At 34.4% G+C, this 25810-nt stretch overlaps 1 protein-coding gene across 1 annotated transcript in view; it reads left to right on the forward strand.

Annotated features, from left to right (window-relative positions):
- ADGRL3 (adhesion G protein-coupled receptor L3) overlaps window positions 1-25810 on the forward strand; it is a 765791-nt gene that overhangs the window by 665543 nt on the left and 74438 nt on the right. Inside the window, exons 18-21 of the mRNA XM_005868883.2 lie at window positions 8699-8908; window positions 11857-12077; window positions 23067-23133; window positions 24734-24825. Of these exons, the coding sequence (XP_005868945.1) occupies window positions 8699-8908; window positions 11857-12077; window positions 23067-23133; window positions 24734-24825 (590 nt within the window). The remainder of the gene's footprint in view (window positions 1-8698; window positions 8909-11856; window positions 12078-23066; window positions 23134-24733; window positions 24826-25810) is intronic.

Genomic DNA, 25810 nt, shown 5'->3' on the forward strand with positions numbered 1-25810 from the left:
GTATATATGTATCTACATTATATTTTATTCAGTACCTGACATATTAAGCATCAATTGAATATTAAAATCAATCTACCAAACTCATATCAGGAGACATTACCCATTTTGTCTGAGAATCATCAAGTTTTCTGAATGATCCCTAGTAAACTTTGTTTTAATAAAGCCACTGGGTCTAATTTCTGTATTCAAAAGGATAGTGAAGAAAATTTTTACCCATGAAAGCCTAGCTCTGTCCAATTCTAAGAAACTTAGTATAATTGGGTCACAACAGGTAATATAGAAGAGGATCTATGGTCCTCTTAACCATTAGTGAAGTTATTTAGAGCATGGAGTATTTGGCCTCCAGTTGGGGTGATCAACTTTTTATAGAGCCAACTGGGAAATAGCACTACTAGATCAAAAGTATATTTAATATGCATTAAGTAGTTATTACTACTTAACCATGACAGTTCATAGTATCAGGCTTGTAGGAATGAGTTTCCAGCTCTCCAAAAATGGCCATCCACTTTGTATCTATAGGCTTGCTCTGGTAAACCAGCTGTTTGTCAATTAGTTCTTTTGTATTTAGGAATCATCATATAGGCTGTCAATATCCAAAATGTTCATCATTTTTAAATACTTCCAAACATATTGGATGTCAGCATAAAGTAAAATACTGTCAGGGAAAATGGTTTTAAAAGCACTGAAGTAATTTTGCATTATGAAGTCTATATTGAATTTCAAATAAATTACAGTTTTAATAAAGAAATGAGAAAGTCTTATTTAACTTGACTGTTTTTTTTTTATGGTGCTACATTCTACAAACAGTCTTAAATCCCCAAAATAAGTCATGCTTTTCTGTTTATGAGTTTTTGTCCTGAACCTACACAGAACTTCATGCATCTCAAGTAGAATCAATTCACCTTTTTCCAGGTTCTTATAGTCTATTTGGAGCTCATCACACGGTTTTAGAGAAACATCACATAAATTTATTCTACTGTAATCTCTTTCTTCATTCTAACCTGTCATATATTTTAAGATTAGAGAAATAAATTCTTCTCGTCTCATACTTTGAAACTATGATTTTATAGAAGGCCAATATTTTAACATTTTTCTATGGCTAGACAATGATAGCAATTTTGGAGGCGCATGTCTCAGGCGACTGTCTTCCATTTCTAGAAAGTTAGGAAGCCTGTTAAATACTTCTTCACATTTTGTAGAAACTGAAAAGTAACCCCAAAATTTCATTATTAAACCTCATTATCACAAGTAAGCAAATCACACCCATTTTTAGTAGCCTTGTCTATAAGATAAAAAGGACACTGTGTAGGTGTGAACTGTTCACTTTCTTATGTAAAGAGATTATAGGCTCAATGGAACTTTCCAAAATTTACATTTGCATTATCTGTTGAATATGCAGATAGATGGGCAAAATCTACTTTATAGCTGACCAAGGTATTAACAACATTTTGCTTTGAAATTCTATTTTTCACATTAAAATACATAAGAGCTAAGGAAAACATTATTTCGTTGCTATGATTCAACATATCACTTGATATACTTTAGAAAGCATGATCTTTCATAAGATCTGACAGAAATCAGCTCACATTATAAGGAGCCAAAATATTGGTTATCAAATCTTCCCCTTTTGTTTACCCCAGGACATTTTAGATGCATCCTCTAGATCAGAAAAAAAGTAACTTTACTCAGATGCATAGAAAAATTAAGGGAGCAAGACAATAGTGCATGTTTATTCTTGTGGTCTACTCAAGGTTTTCCCACAACCATTAATTTCAACTAAGCATTGGTGGTTTTGGAGGTGGGGGGGGGGATTAAACACACACACACACACACACACACACACACACACACACACACATACAAGAACAACAACAACAAAAAGAAAATTTTTGATTTCACAAAAACTTGCCTGTCTTATCCTAGACTTGTGAGATTCAGCCTGTGTGTGCACAATCACACAACCTTCTCTGTCATGCCGGGTCGCGAAGTCATTTCTGCATGTTGTGCAGTATGCTCTGTTTTGGCTATCTCGCTAACCCAGTTTTATATGTCCTTCCATGAATCTTTAAAATAAAATATGTTTCAACTTCTTTTTTCAGTATTATCATGTTATTGTATTATAGTCACTCTCAGTTATATCGAGCTATTAGAAAAGATGATTACAATATCACAGTGTTAGAAATTAAAGCAGTACAGTCTTGATACAAAACCCAACAGTTAATCCAAAATCCAAAATCCAAAATGGCAATGATGCAGGCATTCCACACTGCCCCAGCCGCTCTGGGCCTCTGGCCAGCATGGGAAGGTGGAAAAGTGGCTCTAGGGCCTGAATGAAGACAGAAAGGTGGCTCTGAGCGAAGGTGGTGCCAGCAGCCAGGGGAAGAAGGAAGGCCCATTCTTGCATGAATCTTCGTGCGTCGGGCCTCTAGTAGTATCATATAATAGTGTTTTATAGGATTAAGTGAGTGCCCTAATAAAATAAATCAGCACTCCTAATAGAATATGACATTTTGAAAATCATCATCCTCATGATCACTGTATTCACCTTAGAAATGCTAAGAATGGAATTTTCTATCTGCATAGCTTCATTTCTTTCCCTCACCCCAGATACTTAAAAGTAAGACTCCAGATACTCCTATAATCTTTTTCTTACTTACTGCTTGATCAGCTTATTTCCTTTGGAAATTTCTGAGTGATCATTTTTTTTTGTTTTACCAACTTTAATCTATCTTTTTCTTCCACCTGTATCTGCATTTAATTCTCAGCTGATGTAAGATAGTAAATTCCCACATTTTCTACTATTTCCTTTTCTGTTTCCTTCATTATGGATATTGCAAGATCTGGTTCACTAAATTTGGTGAGAGTTTAATTTTAAAAAAATTCAAAACAAAAATAAACTGATGAACAAAATAGAACCATAGGCATGAAGCACTGGAGCAGACTGAGGGACATCAGAATGGAGTGGTGTGGGAGGGGCTGGATAAAAGAAGGTAAAGAGATTAGCCAAAGAGCATATATGCATAGTCCATGGTCACAGACAAACAGTGTGGTGAAGGCCTGGGGAGATGGGCGGGGGATGGGAGGAAGTAGGCAAAGTGGGTGGAAAATGGGGGACATCTGTAAAAGTGTCAACAATAAAAATAAATTTTAAAAAATTCAAAGCAAGAAAAATCTCAATAACTTAGGTCATACTATGCTATGCTTCTGATGTCAAAGAGACTTGCTGAATACCTTTTATTAAATCCAGAGGACAACTGTATATTTTTTTTATGTGATCTTACTTTGCCAGTATTTCTCTCTTAGCAATTAAAGCCTGAAAATATTTAGATTGCTTTTTTTCCCCCTCAATTTGACACAAATTTGAAAATTGTTGCTGAATTCTTTTGGTTAATTTACTATAAAAATTATAAGAAATGCAGTCATATTGTTCTTACTGTTACCCAACTTTGACCTTTGTCCTGTTCTGACAAGTAAATCCAAATTTCCTCTGGCCATTGAGCCCTTTATTTTTCCAAGCATTTGCAGGGTGACCTGTGTGTCTGATGACATGGTTCCCAAGATGCAGAGCAATGCTAGGAACTTATTTCACAGAATTCATGTCACATTTTTCAGAAAATAGGCCTTTCCTAACCTTACTGGCTTCAGTGAAATTCACAAATCAAACCAATGAAGTAATGCTTATTTGATACATTAGTAGCAAAGCAATAGGTTTGCAAAAAAGGAAAAAAAAAAAACCCACACCTCATTTTAGCTATATTACAAATATTTCAGAACAAGATATGTTTAAGAGGCAAATTAAAATTCATATTACTGTACTTTAACAAATTTGACTCAACATTAAAATAATATTTTATTATGCAAAAAGTAAAATAGGTTCTTAATCATTACTGGCCCAGAGTTAATAATTATTATAGGGTGATAGTTCTACCAGTGACTGGAAAGTGCAACTTTCTAAAAGTATTTTAAAAAAAGAATAAACCATCCAGAGGGGTCCAAATTTAATGCATATAGTTTGTATTCCATCTGGAAACACTTATGCAATTAAAATGAAAACCATTTCAAATATCATTCTCCATATTGTTTACTGACTTGATTTTTGGACAATAAAGTTAGAAACATTCAGATTTCCACAAAAAGTCTTGGTGAACTCTCATTGAATTATTTGTAAATCATGAGGCAAAAATCACATTTTCCTATTCCATGAATTTGGTCTTATTTTCATTAAATGTGCTTAAAGGTATATTTATCACAGTAACATGAAGTCTCAGTTATTTTATCTCTATGTGTTTGAGGCGTCTCATAGTCAAAGCAATAAGCAGTTTGTTCAAGGTAACAATTGCAAAATTATAGTGACAAAGTTAAATTCATGTCTCTAGATGCTAAGATTTACTCTACAGTCCTCTTGCTTCCATAAATAGTTTTACCTTTATTATCATAATTGTTTGATACCTTAACATTTCAACATATATGAAGATAGTATTGTAACAACTTATTCTTCAGCTCTAATTTTCTTTAACTTTTATTCAAATTTTTAGAGCAAGTGCTTGAAGAACCAGGTGTCCCAAAACTGTACAATGGGCAGCATGATGCAACTTTTAGTATATAATCTAAATCCATTATAGAAGAAAAGGATAGTTAAAGAGATATTCATTTTTTGAGTCAGCACATTATTTATCCACTTTGTGGTGGACATTTTTTTTTTGTAGAGGCTGGGGATACATTGGTAATCACAGGCATTAAGATAACTTGTTTTCTTAGAGTATATTTCTAGTGGAGGGCACAGACAATAAACAAGAAATATCAATAAGTATATATACTTTAGGCATGTGCTAAGGAGAAAAAAATAGTTCGGAAAAACTAATGGAGAGAATCAGAATGGGGAGCAGTTGTTTGCAATTTTCGATAGGATGAATCAGGAAAACCCTCTGTGAGAAGGTGACCTTTGAATGAAGGACTGGAGGAAGGTAGCAAGTAAACCATGCAGATATCTATTGGGAGAACATTCTAGGCCCAGGGCACACCAAGTGCAAAAAACTCTGTGGCTAGAATGTGTTTGATATAATCAAAGAACAGTGCAGACCAACTGGGGTAGGATGAACTGAATAAAGGGGAACATGGGAAATTAGGCACAGGGGTACTGATGTTATAGTATGTTGCAGACCTTTGTAAAGATTTTGGGTTTTATTTTTTTGAGATGGATGGAGACATTGGTGATTTCAGCAATGAGTCATATTCTTTGACTTACATATTTTTAAAAATCTCTCTGTTCTGGTGAATGTAGAAGGGGGGACATGAAGGTTAATAAAGTAGGGAGATCAATTAAGAGGCTATTTGGTGCAGTTGAGGTGATGAGAAGCTGTCAGAATCAGAAGATCTGATGGACTGAACATAGTATGTGAAAGAGAGGAATCGATGTGACTCCTAAGTTTTTGGCCAGACTGTAAAGAATGAAGTTGCTCTTTATTGAAATGGGGAAAACAGAGGGAAGAGCAGATTTGGAAAGTGGAGAGTGGTGAAACAGGATAAGATTAGGGGCTCAGTTTGGACATATAATCTTCCATACCTTTTTAAACATTTGAGATTAAATGATTGCTAAAGCTATACTGACATAGAGGATTTAGCTCTACGGCAACTTGGTCTGAGTGGTATTATGGTAATCATTCAAACCCAAATATTTTTAAAGCATTTTTATGTGTTAAGCCCAGCACTGAGTGGTGAGGTATATTAATAATATCAGTTAATAAGGTATAAGATTAAAATATCTCAGGGCACATAATGGATACAGTTTATGTAATGGGGAATTGAGTTGCATAGTGCTCACAAACATGGAACCTTGGAAATAGGAAAACAGTACTTGATCCATGATCACATTGTTAAAACTATACCCATGAGTTTTATTCAAATGGTTATCCTCTTGAAGGGGGTGTGGTTCTTTTCATGGCTTGGCCCCTTGGAAGTTCTATTATGCCAGACTATTATAAAGAAGGCTATATTAACAGCTCTTATTGGCATTTCATCTCCATTGTTCTTGTCCCTCTGTGTTACTAATAACATTCTAGTTGTGGGTTGCATTCAGAATGCTGCTATCCCAGTATAGTATACACAAGGTGTTGGTAGTGATGTTTTCTGAGCTAGACAGTCATATCTGAAAGTTGAATTAATCACTAGACTTTTTTGTTTTCTTTGAGTGCTATGTACTTTTTGTACAATGTTTTGGCATCTGGCATTCTTTTATTAATAACTTCATGGGGGTTTTGAAGGACCTATGAAGGCACCGAGTAAAGTAAATATGTTTCTAATAATGCAGCTACCCAGAGAAAAGAGGAGTTTTGGGTTCCTTTTTTTGTTTTTTCTTTATTCTTTTTCCCCCCCTTTAAGTATTTTTGGTCTTTAGGATACATTTGAGAATGTATTATATCTGCCATTTTCCCCATTATGGAAGACTGCTGTGCTGAAGGTTGGTGCTTGATACTCAGTCACAGCATCTTTCCTTTGAGTCAAAGTAGAGAGCAAATAGGCCTCTGTTCAGGGAACCAGGTAGCACGGACCACTCTCCACTCTCAAACAGTAAAAGTAATTTAAGCGATCAGAGACCCAACACTACTTTAGTGGTATCCCCTGGAGAACAATTCAGCTAAAGCAAAATGTCATGTGGTTTTCTTTCATGGTTTGAGCTCCTTCCCAGAAATGTATCTAGAGTTATGCAGGAATATTTCAAAACTGTTTCATTGACAGTGTTCTAGCAGAGTTTTTTTTTTTTTTTTAAATCAAATAACAACTGTGAAGTCATATCTGGCAATATGAGAAGTGCTATGATTCAGGTTACAGCACAGTACCTTGGTTGTAAAAAGAATTTTCACATTCAGAATAACCTTATATGAAGTTTGTATAAAACATAAAAGTGTGAAGTTTGAATAAAAACAAGTAAAAATGAAAAACCGGGATATTTATCTTTATTTAGAGGGAAAATGACATTGTGGAAGACAATAAAATGAAGCAATTCCCATTCTAAATCAAAAATCTATTTTTTATGATTACACAGTTTTAAAAGGTGTCAGTGAGAAACATCTTTTTGCTTTCTACTAAAATAGGTATCTCCCATGCATGTGTTCTAATTTTAGTATTGAGGCATATATCCATAAAAATAAATGACATTGATTTATGTATTTTGATATTTTACATAGATAGTATCATGCTGCACAGATCATTTTACATTTAAAAATATGTAATATTAGATTTTTGAGAAGTATACATGTGTGTGACTATATATATATATATCCAGAACACTGATTTCCTACTACTCTTTAGACCAGCGGTTCACAACCTGTGGGTCGCGACCCCTTTGGGGGTCGAACGACCCTTTCACAGGGGTCGCCTAAGACCATCGGAAAACACATATATAATTACATATTGTTTTTGTGATTAATCACTATGCTTTAATTATGTTCAATTTGTAAAAATGAAATTGGGGGTCACCACAACATGAGGAACTGTATTAAAGGGTCGTGGCATTAGGAAGGTTGAGAACCACTGCTTTAGACTATCATTCTATAAATCAACTATTATTTGTTAATTCATTGCCCTGCTGATGAAAGTTAGGTCTTTTAAGGTTTTTCAATAAACCTAAAAAGAAAAGAGGAATTGGCAGTCATAGATCATTTCTCACCTATGCTCCAACATCTTGGTGCACTGATGTGTTGGCCCACTAAAATTCTAAAGCTTCACAGAAGTGGTTTTTAGTGGAGGCAAATTACCATAGGATAGAAATATTACCATAGGGTACAAATAGAGTTTGAACCTTAGAACAAGTACAGAAATGAGATAGTGGATAGACTAAGGAACATGACAGATATGGAGTTTATAGACTATGTTAATAGAGAAAGAAAATGCAGTTTTATATAGAAGTGTTCATGAGCTTTTACTTTTTCTTAGCACTACTATCTATCTTATGCTGTTATCGGGTATAGTAACTCTGAATGCTTCTATTCCATCTGTGTATAATAGGCTCTATTCATGCAAAACCCTTCAAGGATCAAACTTCCTGATCTCCTTAAGCCATTCAATATGGATTTAAATCTAGGAATATCCTCATCCTTTTAGATCCTCCACTAAATAAATGGTACACATATGTTGGTCATTCACCAGAATTAACTGGGGATCTTTATAAAAACGCATACTTTTTTAAACTCAATCTTGGAAACTCTGGTCAAGTATTTATAGGACAAAGGTAGGACAGAGGAACTATATTTTTTTTAGTAAAAATCCCCCAATGATTAAAAAAGCATTTCAGTTGTGATACCACTGTGATAAGTGTATAGCTTAATTTGAAGTAGAGTATTTCCATAGTAGGAGTTGTCAAAAAATTAGCCTAAAAAGTGATATGGGTTAAAAAAAACAAAAAGCTTTTTTTCTTTTGAAATCTTTGGCCAGCTTTAAGTTGATGTGTTTCAACTAGTGTTTATATTCTGAAAATGTATGTAGTAAACATTATTGACATCCTTGAGTACCAAACTGATGTATACCTCAGAGAGAATATATAATATTTTACCTATGGACGAGAAAACCCAAACAATTGTCTTATTCATTTTCTAAGTGGAGAACATTTAGTAAATTATTAAAATTATACCTCAGGCCCTTATAACTCTTTATAATCAGTTATGCATAAATGCAACTTACGGCTTTTCTGTTGTGTTTCCAGCACAGTGATGCGGTCCATGACCTTCTTCTGGATGTGATCACGTGGGTTGGAATTTTGCTGTCCCTTGTTTGTCTCCTGATTTGCATCTTCACATTTTGCTTTTTCCGCGGGCTCCAGAGTGACCGTAACACCATCCACAAGAACCTCTGCATCAGCCTCTTTGTAGCAGAACTGCTCTTCCTGATTGGGATCAACCGAACTGACCAACCAGTAAGCAGCTTCCATTGACATGAGTAAAGAGTGTTGCCACTTCCAGCTGTCCAAGCCTGGAAACACTCGTGTTTGAAAACACCCCCCTTCCAGTTATCTCAGATTGATACTAACTTTCAGATCTTACTCACTTTTCCCCTTTTCATACCCCAATGTCATAAAGAAGCAGCGAATGTTATGCATGTATGAATGTACATTTCTTCAGAAATTCTGCTTATAAACTTATCTTTCTCGAGAATTATCTCTCTCTAATAGCCCCCCCCCCTTTTTTAAAAACTACAGAGCTGACTAATAAGAACGTTAAGTAAAATGTTTTGGGGAATGGAGGGGTATCATTTCTAACAGATATAATTATTATTTTTTGAAGTTTATAATATACTTTCATTTAAAAGCGATGGATATTACATTAAAAATGGCATGCCTAAATGAGTTTTTCTAATTGACATATTTTGGAAAATATGGATTTAAATCTAGGACTATCCTCATCCTTTTAGATCCTCCACTAAATAAATGGTACACATATGTTGGTCATTCACCAGAATTAACTGGGGATCTTTATAAAAACGCATACTTTTTTAAACTCGATCTTGGAAACTCTGTAGGTAATTTTTAGAATACCTAACTCTTCCCAAATTTTGTTTGACACTTCATATTTGCTCAAGTTCTGTTCACATCTTTAAGTGCCAACTTCATACTTTACTACTACCTACATTTAATCATATTAAGACAGAAAGGTAGTGAGGAAGGGAAGGAGGGTGGGAAAAAAAGAACTGTACTAGCCAATTGTTCTTGGTAAAACCAAAAAGAAAATATGAATAACAGATAATAGCTAATATATTAAACGGATTTCATACCCAGTTACAATTTTTTGTGAGGCCCTTGCACATAAGGAAAGTTTGTTCTCAGGACTAAAACTGCAAATGAAAAGAAAACTCTTTTTTAGAAAACTCAAACTAAGCATAATCAATAATTCATTCACTTGATGCTGTTTTCTGGTATGTATGGAGTACTTTACAATAAAAATGCACTTGTATTTGTGATTACACATTCATGATTAATGGCTGTAAAGGGGACAATTATGCTGATTATACTTTTTATTGGTTATCATATACAAATGTGACAGCTTTTCCCATAAACCATACATGTGAATAAGCAATTAAGCTACACATTTCTTTCACCCCGAAAGTAAAGCAGCCTGTTAACAAAAATTAATAGTTGAAGTTCTAACTCTAAAAAGCAAGAAATGGAAAACTGTTTTATTTTCCATAAAGAAATCATTTTATTTCTTCTTAACCTGCACTTCAAACACCATTATTTCTTTTCATTTAGAAGCCTTATTCTTGTTAAATTTCACTAAATGTTGCATACTGAACAAAACTAATTTCTGACAAAGAGCATAAATAACAATGATTAAAATGAAACCCTGAGTAGGGTCCAGCTCAGCCCAACTTGCCTGTATTCTTGTTGCTGGACTGCTGTCCTCTCCTGCATCCCACGCAGTGGGTAGGCTCTGCTTTCTCTCTAGCCCTCTGACATTTGACTGCCTCATCTCCCTCTCACTGTCACCTCTCTAATCCAGAGAAATTGACTTACCTTGTCTCATTCTCAAGGACCATACTCATCATTGAATCCATACTAATTTGATAATTTCTATAAATTTGTTGCCCCTTTCTAGTAGGAGCTATAGATTTTAGTTAGGGCTTTTATAAGAAATGAAGATCCCCAAAGGAGTGAAAACTTCCGGAACTGACATAAAATTAACATATGGTCAGCTGAAACTTGTAGTACCTTACATAATATGCCAAAGAGTAATGGTTGGGTGGCACAGTTGGTTGGAGCCTTATCCCATACACTAAAAGGTGGCAGTTTGATTTCCCATTGGGGCACATACCTAGGTTGCCAGTTTGATCTCTGGTTGCAGCCCATATGTGAGGCAACATATCAATGTTTCTCCCTCCCTCTCTCTAAAAATCAATAAACATATCCTTGGATGAGGATTAAAAATAAAGTAAATATGTATTTTTAAAAATAAATAAATAAAAATAAAACATGCCAAAGAAAGTAGTTCAAGCAGTTTTGAACTATTGGCTGCCTTTTTTGACCAAGCTTGTCTAAACTAACATTTAGTACAATAACAGAAACCTGAGAGAAAAAGCACTTCTGGAATACTATTTTAACTTGTTCTAATTTTACACCTATGTAGCATGAATTTCCCAATGGTACCATAGGTCCTTTCTGAAACAAGACAGGGAAGAAATAAATTAGAAGTAATAGTGCCCTAACCGGTTTGGCTCAGTGGATAGAGCGTTGGCCTGGGGACTGAAGGGTCCCAGGTTCAATTCCAGTCAAGGGCATGTACCTTGGTTGCAGGCACATCGCAATAGAGAGTGTGCAGGAGGCAGCTGATCGATGTTTCTAGCTCTCTATCCCTCTCTCTCTCCCTTCCTCTCTGTAAAATATTCTAAAAAATTAGAAGTAATAGTAATGAATTAATAATCAATTATAAAATGCTATAATTAATTATACTATTTAATTTTAAGAACTTTTCTCCTTGTTTTTAGCATTTCTCTAGCAATTAATACATTAGTGCATACACAATTATACCCAAGAGAAGAAATTTCTGAGGTTTATTTTTAAATCTTTAGATTAATCTCAGCAATAATTATCAGTAGGCTCTTAGAACTTTTCCCTAAATATTATAATCTTAGTTTATTATAATGCTAGGCTGTCATCCATCAGCCATTAGTAAAATGTTAACTATAGTTTTCAAAGATAGTTTATATTTAATTAGGTTTTAATATCGGAGTTTTAAGAATCTCACCCAGGTTATTCTTTTGCAGACCTATATTTTCACTGCAGTATTGATAAATATTTATTTTAATTTTATGGCAGTTGCTAATATTTCATTTAGTAGTAATTTGGCTCAACCATTTGGTTCCTCTTCCTAGATTGCCTGTGCGGTGTTTGCTGCCCTCTTACACTTCTTCTTCTTGGCCGCCTTCACCTGGATGTTCCTGGAGGGCGTGCAGCTCTACATCATGCTGGTGGAGGTGTTTGAGAGCGAACACTCACGCAGGAAGTACTTCTACCTGGTGGGCTACGGTATGCCCGCGCTCATTGTGGCTGTGTCGGCGGCGGTAGACTACAGGAGTTACGGAACAGATAAAGTGTGAGTGGCTGTTTTCTTTCTTTTTTTCTTTCCTTGTACATCTACTTGAAATAACAGAATTTTCTTGGAAGCTAAGGTCTTTTTATTAGCTCACAAGAATACATGAAGGAACTGGAGAAGCAAATGGGGATAATTCAATTCATGGTTTGAATTTTTGTAAAAAGAAAAAAAATAGCCCTGAGAATCAGTATGATGCGGTTTTCAAACAGCAGAAGTTTTTCAAATGTAAATCATAACCTTGAATAATTATAAGAAGAGCATTACTTTAATATTTTTTAGAGCATCGAGACATTTGTCATGAAGAACTAGCTCTATTAACCTGTGTTTTCAGAGGACAGTGCCGTCCCTGATATTGATGGCTTCTCTTCTTCCAGGCATGTCAGTCCTAGTCACTGGAGAGATAATTATGTCATTAACAGGAAGAAAGACTATGGGAACATAGGGAGTCTACATTTTTCCCTAGGTGGGTATTGGGATATAGCGATGAATTGCATATTCAGTGTAACTTCAAATTGGCGAGAGATACATGTAGAGATGTCCAGCATACTGGCAAGGAGCTCAGTGAAAAATAGTTTTGTAATCCACATCAGTTTAACAGTTGGCATCCTGAGCATGAATGAAAATTTCAATAGGAAAAACTTAGAAGTGCAACCAAGATAGATCTCTGATGAATACCCACATTTAGGACCTGGGTTGAGGATTGAAAATTGAAAATAAAAAGAGAAAAGAGAACAGGTGACCAGAGCCTTAGAAAGAAAACCACAAGATCGGGGTCAGGGAAAATGAGAAGTTTCAAGATGGTGTTTCAAAACCATAGTGTTTTATGTCAAAGATAACTCAAATAGGATAAGCAGTGAGGAAAAATCATTTGACCTTTGCAGCAACTATTTTGATAAAGTGCTAAAAGCAGAGGCCAAATTGGAAGGTGTGAAAAGAGATAAGTCAGTAAAAAGTAGTCTTCATAGTATTATCTGCACCCTGAAGAAGTTTGATTGAGAAATAGTGAAAATATTAACTCAGGTGATAATAGTAATAAAGGCTTTTTAAAAATGAAGTCCTAACCTTGTCTTAGGGTGAGAAGCATCATGCTGATAAGAGGAGATTCCTAGACAAAATATCTTATGCCTCATTTATAATATATATATATGGGCTGAGTGAAAGGGAAGGTTCTAGAGGGGTAGAAAGGTCTAAGATTGGATATAAAATGAGGAAAGGCTTGATTTAGTACTGAAAGTGTCTTTTCTATTCACCAAGTCCAAGATAATAATTTTACAGATGAAAACAATTAAGGACCAGATAAGTTCATTGCCTTGCCCATAGTTATAGAGCTTGATAGTGGCAGATGTGTGACAAAACAAGTCAAGTTTATTTCCATTAAACTAGGATGTTTTTGAAATAAGATGAACCCTCTCTTCTGAGGTGAATGCGAAGTAAAGAACACACACGGGGTGGGGCAAACGTAGGTTTACAGTTGTGATTCAGCGAAACAGTTTATTCTTGTATTATTATTTATTCTTTATTGTATAATTTTTCATATGAACAACTGTAAACCTACAGTTGCCTCCCACCCTATAAGGTCAGTTTGAAGTGGAAGAACTTTTCTTTTTACCAAGTAGGCAATGCTGATTTTTGCTGAGTGATCAGGTGAGGTCATGTTGACAGGACAGGAGATTTGAAAGCTTTGAAATGAACACTACGAAAAATGTGATAAGGAGCCAGTTAGACATTAAGAAAAAGATTTTTAAGCAATAGTGAAGGACCGGGTGAAGTTAGATGACATCAGTTTTTCGGAAGTTAATAAGCTAAATTTTATGCCTTTTCACCATCAATCAGCAGCCTGAATATGCTGGTGATAAAGCAGGTCGCTTCTCAGAAGAAAGGATTCTTAAGGAGGGAACAATGAGAAGAGGACTACAGAGTTATTGGGAGCGTAGTTAGAATATATGTTGGTGCAGAGACACCAACAATTCCATTAAAAGAAGACCATTTCACGTCTGTTGAATTTTCTTCTTGGGTACAGTGACAGGCTATAGAAAGCTATTTGTCTAAATGTAACTAATAGCAATTCTTTTTATACATATTTTTATTGATTTCAGAGAGGAAGGGAGAGGGAGAGGGAGAAAAACACACACATCAATGATGAGGGAGAATCATCGATTGGCTGCCTCCTGCACACCTCCTACTAGGGATCGAGCCTGCAACCCGGGCATGTGCCCTTGACCGGAATCAAACCCAGAATGCTTCACTCTGCAGGCCGAGGCTCTATCCACTGAGCCAAACCAGCTAGGGCAGCAATCTTTTTTAATTTAACTTTATATCACAGGACTTTTTTTTAAATCACCTTTGTTGTTATAATTTACATACTATAAAATTCACTCTTCAATTGTTTTTAGTACATTCACTGTATTATATATTCAACATTGCTACCTAATTTTAGAATATTTCATCACCCCTAAAATAAACCCATTAGCAGTAACTTTCTTTAGGTCATAGAATTTTACCTTTTAACATATTTTCTCTCTAAGATATTAAATTTAACGATATACTTATTTGTCACCATATACTACTTCAAATATTGTGTTTAAGTCATTCACTTTTGTTCTTTTGTAGTTACTGATTTGCTCTTATTTATATTTTATGTTGATTTTTTTCTCTTTGGATATTTTCAAATTTTCCTGTTAGGGAACTGACTCAACTTGTTTGCTTTGTGTTTTAGTCATTTATTTTGAGATAGATGTCATTTTCTGGATAGTAGGAATCTATCTTTTCTTAGAATCAATAATGTGCAGTCCCTTGTGACTTTGTTAAAGCTTTGGCCATCACTGCTTTAATTTCCTGCACCGTAACTGGAAGCCTTCATTTACTGACATTATTACTGTGTGGGAATAGAGGCTAATTTATTTCCCAGGCACTGATTTAAAACAAGCTTTAATAATAGTTCGGGTTCGTAATTATGATTTTTCCCAAACCAAAGAAAAGCAAAACAGATAAAGATAAAAGGGAGGGTAGAGGAAAGAAAAGGGTAGGGAAAATTGCATTAACATTCTATCGCACACAGGCATAGAACACTTAATGTGTCCATTACACCTTTTAAATAAACTGTCCACAGAAGAACCTTTAGAACACATGGAAACGCTGTTTAACTTCCACCCTGTGGGAATTCATGCAGCCCAGTGTCTGGGCAGTGCTGCTTTGCCCGTTGAGGAAGCAGGTATTGAAAACAGAAACATCATTCAGTCATTTTTATTTACATGAGGAGCTGAAATGAGCAGATCATGTTCCATCAGGAGTTTAATCAAGAATCTTCCCAAAGAAAGATGTAAGCAAGGAATTTTTACACAACTTGAAGGCCGTCTGCATGTATATCTTGTTCCTTATTATTAAATCTGTCTTTGTTGTTCCAACTTCTGTTCATTTCAAATGGCATTTTTCACTCCCTGCTTATTCATCTTCACATGATTTTGTTTTTTATGTAACTCTACTCTCTCGAGGTTTTTGGTTTTTTTGCCAGTGTTCCTATGTGCCACATTGAATTTTTATCACAAATGTGTATACTTCACAATCTTAAATAAGCTGGAATTAGCAAGAATTCAGACGCATATTATCAGTCATTTTCTGTACATTTTTCTTAAGGTTAATGATTTTTATGCCTTGAAAGTCTATTTCATTTATTTTTGGAATTTCATTATTATTAATATTTTACTCAGTCTCAACTGCTTAGAATGCATAGAGAAGAAAACTATTCAATATATTACAGTAATCTAAATAATAGATATGTCTCCCCTTTTTCTACTCTTAATGTACATAATTGTATTTTGTTATACTGACAGTGAGGGTTTTTTTCTCTGAGATCTTTAATAATGATAATAGCTTACATTTCTAAAAAGTAGAAAATCATATCAATGGTAGGAGATAAAATTGTTTTTGTAGGTTAAGTTAATATTTTTTGATACAGATAGTGGTAACTATCTTATTCCATTTGGCTGATTGGTTAGGATATGTTTCACTCTGAAATGTTATTAAGGCTGTTGAATTGATTATTATGTACAAAACACGTATTCACATACAAATAATACATAATGTGATTTTGAGAAGTTGCATAGTTTGCCATCAATTTGCATTGCTTGTAAGATATTCTTACTATTATTTTCTGCTGTTGCTTAATGAAATATTTTTAGCTGTACTGATATTATTGTTGAGAATGTACTCAGAATAACATTTAATCACAATAATAAGACATTTACAAAATAAGTTTTTTTAAATCCCATAATGTGGACCACAGGTCTAAATCACACTATTAATAATTGGCATTCCATTTTATTTGTTTGTGTATCTTTCTTTTACTTAGTGAATCCACCTAATATGATACTGTGAGAAGACATAGGCTGGCATTGACTTTGCAATAATTCAAACAGGACATATTTGGAAATTCAGTGCTAAATACTTTCATTTTATGACCTGAAAACTATCAGTTCATTTAGTTACCTCAATATTGCCAGAAAATGCAAACAGTTTGAATAGCTAATTTTTTTAAAGAAAAAAAAATCAAATTTATAGTTTATAGCACTTACCTTGTAATCTAAATATGTAACTGAAAGAGCAATGGTTAATGTGATGGGTAGATTGGAAAAGGACTGGACATAGGTTCCATGGAAGGGGCATGCTAGAAAGAACTAAAGCCCGGCTAATAGCCAAAGAGTTAACATATGGGCTCAAAAATTGGTAAGGGGTTTCTGAAAGATGTCGATTAGGTCATGAACATTTATAACGGATCAGAACATCCTTGAGGACTAAAAGCATAGCCGAGCTCTTAAACACAATTGAAATCAAATTTTATGATCTGAAAAGTGTTATAAATCATCTATTAAGTCAGATTTGTCTCCCCAGCTCACTAACTTAAGAACAGCTCTAAAAAAAGGTAGCTCTCAACGTTTCTTTATTTTCACTTCATTATCTAAGTAGCATAGTCATTTGGTAGAAAGGTGATTATTGATTTTTAAAAATACTAGATTATAGTAGTATTCAAGAAAGATCCTAGCCAAGGAACATTGAACTTATCTGCAAGCTGTATGCACAGCTTTATTTAATACATTTCACAATTTCTAAGCACTGCAAGCCACTCATAGAAAAGTATATATTCATTTGGAATATTTCTCTAAGCATATTATTATATGATGTAAAATAGTCTTATAACATTTCATTGATGTGAAACATCTACCTTGTTGATATATTATCACCAGATATCTTCAAATCTAGCTTGGCCAGTGGGAAATAGTACAGATAATGGAGAAGTATTTTTTATTGACATATATCAAGAAAATCATTCAGTATATATGTGAGGAGTGCAGCTGCCTGTTTCTATGTGTTTTATTAAAGGCCAACAGCATGTTTTATGTATGTGTGTAATAGAGATTGAGGTCTTATTGTAACACCATTTTAGCATCTAGGAACCCTATGGATGGACATAAAAATACCATCATATATAAGAATTGTTGGTTAGGCATAATTTTCTGTATTAAGAAGTTACCCATATGAGAACTGTGTCAGAGAATATCAGGACTGCTGTCTTGTTATTTACATTTAGGTATTGGCCATAAAGCTGAACGTTAATTTAAACCACATGGGACTATCGGAATAATTCCAACATTTACTGTTAACAAATTTTAACAGAGTCCTATTCTTACCTTTGTAGTCCACCATAAAAATATAGGATTAATTTGCTGGAGAAATAATGAAATCCTTGTGTGTGTTTTTTAAAATAACATATTGGGACATGAAGATAGTATAATCTATATTTGATGTATAGGAGCTAGTTTTGAATTCTAGGACCCAAAACTGTAGCTGGACCACAAATGCTGGTCTTGACCTACTGCTGATCACACTCTGTTCCTGCATCGCTCTGCCAACCTTTGTTCCAGTTCATGCACTTGTTCACAAAGTATTTCAAGGTGATGCCTGCATGTGCTGTGAAGAAAATGACATTTAAAAAATTCTTTTAACAGCCCTAGCCGGTTTGGTTCAGTGGATAGAACGTTGGCTTGTGGACCAAGGGCTCCCAGATTCTATTCAGCTCAAGGGCACGTACCTTAGTTGCAGGCTCCTGCCAGGCCCAGGCTCATGCAGGAGGCAGCCGGTCAATGTGTTTCTCTCACATCAGCGTTTCTCTCTGTCTTTCCCTCTCTCTTCCACTCTCCCTAAAAAAAAAAAAAAAAAAAGTCAATGGAAAAATATCCTTGGATGAGGATTAACAAAACTCAAGTAATTTTGCTTCAAGTATGTATCTGTCACTTTTACTCTTTTCTTCCTTCTTTCTGGCCCCAATTAGCTTGATTCCCTCTTTTTCTCTCTAAATCTTGCCCTATATATGAGGTACAAATATAGAGATCTGCATCTACTATAGACAAAAAGATAATGTACTTTACACATCTTATAAACAACCTAATATAATTAAGCCTTATAAATTCATTGTGTAATACTAACCAAAAATTGGTTACTGGGTACATTTGATACTCACCAAGAATAGTGTAGTCTGTGATTTAGGGTCCTATAGAAGATGAAACAAATACCATTGTTAATTTACATTACATCAGAAAAACTGGCCATAGTCAGATGTTTACTTTGATGAGTGTTTTAAACAGGCAAGAAAATACAATGTTTCAAAGCATCTTAATGGTACCATATTAAACATGCTAACTTTGAAGAAGGAATGACATTCTGTAACTAGTACCTAAAAGCATTGTACAACATATGTTTTGGGTGACATTTATATGTATGTAAATGGGGTAATTGACCTAACCATTTTTCTAAACACAGAATCATAAATGATTTATGATAATAAAATGGTGAGATGTAGTTAACTAGTAGAAGAGAATAAACTTTAGAAATATGACTTTCTTTTTGTTTTGTTTTGAGAAATTAATTTGATTCATTATTTAATTTTTCTCCATTTTGAGTAAATATGAAGGTGGTATTTGCAGGATTAGTAATTGACATTTTTATAGATTAATCCAGATATCAATGTTTTTACCATTTAATTTGTAATGAAGTTTATTTATTTTGGAAGGAGAATAATTCTGAAAAAAAATAATAATTAATCCTTGTGAATTAGCTCCATTTCTTTAGAGTGCTATAATAATACACTTGTGTTAATGCAGTAAGAATTCATCATATATATAATAATATATGCTGCTTTCATAATTTGAAAAATGCTACAAAAATAATTTTAATGACATCTTTGTATTAGAGCACATTTTCTGAAAACTTAAGGTTTATGTATATGAAAAGTGCTCCTTTGAATTCTGGAATATATCTGGTATCATAAAAAATTTTCTTTTATCAATTGCTTCAAATAAACATGTTATTTCAACTTCAAGTCATCTCGCTTGACATGTACTACTGTGTAAACATAAATTATAGATTATACACATGGCTGAATTTCTTTTTAAAAAGAAATAGACATCTTAAAAATTAAACAAGAATGGCCTATTAAAGTGAATTATTTAACAAATTAAATGCAACTTAGTGGATAAAGGCAAATTTTAGATAAATCCTATTCTTCAACAGCAGGTCTATCTGGACATTTGCAAGCTGGTCTTTATTGTGCTTATAAGTAATTACTCTAGTTTTCATTTTACTAATGTGGCCTTGTCTTGCCTTAACCAGTGGTTTTGCCTTGCATCCAAGTGACATTGAATGGCCTGTGCTTATAGAATTCTATGAAGTGGGATATATGTGCCCAGGCATGTAACGTACACCTCAGTGTTACATAACATACAGGTACTATACCCCTCCTTCGCATAGGGAATCATACAAACTGTTAAGGTAGTTAATAGGAAAGAGAGGAAATACAGAAAGCTTTGAGAAAGCCAGCGTGTGGCCAAAAACAACAGCAGGTGTGGCCATATGGCAATCAAATTAGAAAAGGGATCCTTGCCACACTACCTTTCAGAAGATAGTGAAGCCCAGGCAGCGCTCAGGGAAGGACGATTTACTCAATGCATTCAAAGTGTTTCATATTGCCTCGGCCACTGCTCCATTCCAAAGGGAATTCAAACCTATCGCAGCAAATAGATGTTGAAGAATATTCTTAAAGGATAAAAATAGCAACTTCTAAAGTGATTTCACTTCCACATTTGGAGATCACTATGCCAAAAGCATATAAATTTCCAGATAAAGCATTTGCTAAGCTGAGACTGTTTTTTTAAAAAGTAAAGCATTATAATGATAACATTTAATTATTTGATTAAAATTTACAATATTTCATATTAAGAAAACATTTAGTGAGATTATTTATAATTTGAAATCCCCTACTTAGGCCAAGATACTCTGTAATCATGTAACTTAATTTTTTTTCCTAAAAAGTTGTTAAACTTCAGAATAACTTTTTCAGAAGTTCTTGAAACATGTTCCTTTAGAAAGAATTGGCTGAAAATGTGTTTTAGTTCTCAGATTAGGTGTCAAAAACTTGTTCTACCTACAAAAGACAGGGTCTGTACCAGGTACAATTGACATTCATTCTTAAATGTAACATTAGCATTGTATCATGTTATAATTTCAGCAACATTCCTGGTGTGTATATGTGTGGGTTTTCTAATCTGGGAAAAGGTCCATGCCTTATGCCTTGTCCTCTATTGTTCTTATCTTGAGGTGAAAAAAAAACGGTCTTTGTTGAGAACTTAGGGACCCATAAATATTCCCCCTCCTGCCTCCCCGCTGCCTGTACACACCTTTATTAGGGTGGTAACAAACCAGCCTCTATCAGAATGAAGACAGTGTTCATATTTCAACCTTACATTCTCTGGTTTGTTTCTGCTCATTGGCAGCACCACACTCTTATTTTCTGTGGCCCAATTTGTTGAGCAACAGCACAACAAAAGATTACCAATTACTCAAAGAAAATAATGACTGATAGTTTAAGTATTGATTGTTTCCCTAAAAGTATTTTTTCAAATAGGATTATTATGTCTATTTTAAATAGAGAAATTATCTGTCTGTGTAAAAACATGAACTCGTAGTCAGTTTCTTATTGGAGTATAAATATTATACTTCTATTAAAATTAGATTACATATATTTAACTTAATAGAAGGTGGCTATATTTTATTGTTTTGAAATTGATTTTTTCAGAGAATATGGGTATTATTATTTTTTTTTGCTTAAAAATGTAGCTTTGAACCTTTTATAAATTTAAAAGTCCAGAAAAATTTTTTTTTTAAATATATTTTTATTGATTTTAGAGAGGAAGGGAGAGGGAGAGAGAGAGAGAGAAACATCAGTGATGAGAGAGAATCATTGATTTAATGCTTCCTGCACAACCCCCACTGGGGATTGAGCCCACAACCTGGGCATGTGCCCTGACCAGGAATCAAACCGTGACCTCCTGGGTTCCTAGGTTGACACTCAACCACTTAGCCACACTGTCTGGGCCTCTATCACTCAGATGTTAAGACTATTAGAATTTTGGCACATTGCTTTCAGGAATTATTAAAATAAAACATATGGCTAAAGTCCCTTTGGTCCACTTCTATCTAATCCTCTCTACTCTCATGTGAGAGGTAACTACTAAATGAGTTTGGTTATTTTTTCTCCCTTCAATTAAAAGAATATTACATACATATATGTATCTGTCAAAAATGTATTACGTTAGGCATGTATATATACATTTCAAAGCTATGTGGTATAAATTATTCATGTTACTTTTTCACTTAAATTTAAGGACTTGAATGCATTCATATGAGCATAACCAATGGACACAGATAGGGGATGGGAATGAGGGCATGTGCTGGGGGTTGGGGGCGGCCGGGGAGAGGTCAATGGGGAACAAAGGAGACTTATGTAATACATTAAACAATACAGAACTTAAATTAAAAAAAATATTATTGTGACCTATCCTATTGATATAAAGAGCTATGTCTTCCCTTTTAACTGTTTTGTAACATTGCATCATATGAATTAAAAATATTTTATTTACCTATTCCTCTACTGATGGACATTTACAAATTCCTTTCTTCATAGCTTTTCTTAGTATTCCATTATTCCTGAGATTTAAATAACATTTTTATTTTAAAAAAAAAAACAACCCAAACCCACACTATATTTACATACTTCAGACTTGCAGTTTTAGACCACTTAGCAAATCACTCTTTAATAGTTTCAACTGGAGCTATTTTATTTTTAAATCATGGCTCAAATATAGAAAAATGGCAAATAATTCACGATATGATTTTTAACATCAAATGTAATTTGTTCAAAATTTACATTAATCTTTCTCATAGCTAGTCACTTCCATTTTGTCTTCCTGTCATCCTGGAGAATGAAAATGTAATTTCCCAGAGGCTTTACGAATTGGGGGAGTATTAAATGTAGCTGAAATTAAGTGATTAATAATTTACTTTTGGGTCATGAATCAACTTCATGGGATGCTAAGGATCATTTGCAACCCCAGAAGCACTAGCAGTAACAATGCACTTTTGAAGATTCAAGAACTCTCAAAGGTTGGCTGCCCAACCTAATTAAACTTCAATCTTCTGATACCAATTTTATTTCTCCTTTGTACAGAATTTCCTGAGATCTTCTTGACAGGAAAATGTCACTTTGCCTGACAGCTGATAGACAGGTTATGTAGCACCATAATTGAAGAGAAAAGGATAGCTTAAGGCTACTCGATTTAAAGACTATGTGTATGGCTCTTTCTTTTTCTTTTTCCTTTTTTTTTCTTTTTTTTTAAGGTTTCTATGACAGACAAAAGGCCTTAGCAAATAGGCCCAGTGCCATTTTTTCTGCTTTCTCCAGGGGTAATTATCTTACTCCATCAATAGTGCTGTCAGAAATTGGGCACGTAATTCAGCATTTAAATGAACAAGCAATGTAATATTTCCTGTCTCCCAGTGGAATGCTGTGCAGCTCACATTCTTCTCTGTCACTCGCTCACTCTTGATGTATGTCCCATACCCAGTCCTTGAATGCCTTCTCTCCCTTGTGTTTCATTGCAGATGTTGGCTCCGACTTGACACCTACTTCATTTGGAGTTTTATAGGACCAGCGACCTTGATAATTATGGTAAGAACTCCTAATTAACTATGTGTTTTCCAATTCAAGAAATGAAACTGTTACTATCCCTATACTGACTATCTTTAATTTACATAGATTAATTTGGGGAAAGCCTGTACTTATTTGACCCCATAAACTCAAGCAATTAGACATTCATTATAGTCTACTTTTCTACTTGTAAAATGCTTAATCAAAACCATTGTGAGAAGAAAACATGCATTTTCAAGTTTATGTACTGCTACGGTTCCTGAGGAGCCTGATCTAACATAATCCATTTGGTTTTGTAGATTTTGAATAGTGATGACTTTAAGTTTGACCAACGTTACATCTCCATTCATTTTCATTTGGATAATTTGAATTATGAATGGAACCAGAAATTAGAAAGTGGCAAAATATCTTACTATTCCTTATAGTTTTTTTTAAATATATAAATCTTGAAAACTTTAGAATTTAAAACGATTTTCTATAAAAATGCCACAAACAAGCATTCCACGGTCATACCTTCTCTTTTTTATTTTAGATGCATAATATCTTGATTTCAAATAGAAATTATTTCTCCTCTAATTGTTAGAATCATTTACAAACTTAACAATTTAAAATAAAAAGTTGCTATCTGTTTCTTAAAAAAAAAATAGCCTTTTGACTTTTAATAAAGTCTCAGTCTACAACTCATTTTCTGAAATCCTTTGGGCCAGGTATATTTTGAAATTCAGACATTTTTCAAACGTTATCAAGGTTATATGGTACCTATATTGCATATTATATATTATCCCTAGTGGGAAATAAGCAGTTGCCCCAAATCAAACATAGCATCCAGTACTCACAGTAGGGAGTAGGCAAGACTCTGAAACCAAACAGTAGTAATTCAGCAGAAAAAAATTTATAGGAAAACTAAGATCAAATAGAATAAAGACATGAAGATCCTTATGTCCATTCACATCAGGTTCTCCCACCAAATAGGTTCTGTTGAGGCTAGGCTTTTTGGTTGCCCAATGAATTTTTTAAACTTTTACTTTCCAGACTTTTTGAATTCGATAAAAGATCATAACCCCGTATTATTCAGAAAAGAACTTAGACGTGGGGCTTAGAATTGGATTTTCCTAGTCCCACCAATCCCAAGTTCTGAAATATATAAACCAATCAGGTGATCAAGAGCAATTTGACATGTGGTTTTCTATACAGTTTATGTATATATGATATATAGAATTTACACTGGAGCTTTTTGTTTTGTATTGTTTTAAATCATATGCTCTCTCTGGCTCCAGTAATATAACACCCTCATTGGAGGTTCCCACTACCTTAAGCCTAGTTGGTTTTAATATCAGAATTTAACCAGAATTTTCTAATTTTTTTTAATCTGGTGGTTCAAAAACAGATTAATTTTAGTATTTGTGTGTACTTGGCGTAACAGTGCTTTGTACCTCCTTGGTATTCCAATCCCCAAACTGGCTTCTTGCCTTTACTAAAAGACTAAGCAATCAACTACGATCCAATTCCTTTAAAAGTGTAGTGAGAGCTAATTTCCCAGAGCAACTCATCTGTTATTTTGAATAGACGTACTTCTTTTCTAGTCCAGTTGTGCTACATAACAGTACCTTTTACATTCCAGCTTAATGTAATCTTCCTTGGGATTGCTTTATATAAAATGTTTCATCATACTGCCATTCTGAAACCTGAATCGGGCTGTCTTGATAATATCAAGTAAGTGATTTTTCTCTTTGTTTCTTTAGGCTGCCTTACTCTGGTACACTAAACTCCCCTTGCTTTTAATTGCACTGAAATCTTACGACAAAATGATGAAAATCAGTGTGTTGTTTTTGCTGAATAAGATCATTTATTGACTATTAAGGTAACTTGATCTGCCTGAAAATGAGTATAATGAAGCTCTGTCTTCAAAGAAAATATCCCACCACCACCACCACCCCCAAGCTCTGATTTACAACATAAGATTTCAATATATACATTTATTTATTTTGTTCTGAAGGTAACTATGAGGTTTCTGGATCCAGGCAGACTATGATTTCACTTAGAGCAATAAGCACATCCCTTCTTAGCATTCCATGCCCCCTTCAGAGCAACGTGAAGAGAGGCAGATGGTGGCCTCTGCCAGTAGCAGAAGGGAGATCCTACCCCATGGAGAAGAGCCCCTGGTTAGCAACCTGGGCATTTACATAGGAGCTGTTAGACAGATGCTCCCCTCCTCTCCTGAGAGAGGAAGAGAAACCTCAGCTTCCTAATGTAAAACCCTTTGGAATATAAATCTATGGCCTTGGGCTTAAACACCACCCCCCCCCCCCCCCCCATCCTTTGAAATGTTAACGTCTTTACCTCCTGGGAGGTAAATCCTTCCAGATGCCTCTCACTATCTGTTCACTCACTCAGTCATCTTCTAACTTCCCAGGTTTGACTTTTAACCCAAATTCCACTTGTCTATGTTCAGAAAACCCTTGCCATGCAGATAGGAAAATATTCCCGGTACTCTCCACACTAGTAGTACTTCCTTTATATAAAGAAGCAGATTTACATTTTCTGAAAAGAAATGTGGTTCCTCTGTATAACCAAAAAAGGTATCTTGTTCCTTTAGAGTCTTTGACATTTGAGAAAGACAGGAATGTTAGATGTACTTTAGTCATTAATATATATGACGTATTAAATTGCGTTTGTATATAATTTGCCTATATGTTCA

Source organism: Myotis brandtii, unplaced genomic scaffold (genome assembly GCF_000412655.1).
Source record: "Myotis brandtii unplaced genomic scaffold, ASM41265v1 scaffold28, whole genome shotgun sequence".
NCBI classification, from domain to species: Eukaryota; Metazoa; Chordata; class Mammalia; order Chiroptera; family Vespertilionidae; genus Myotis; species Myotis brandtii.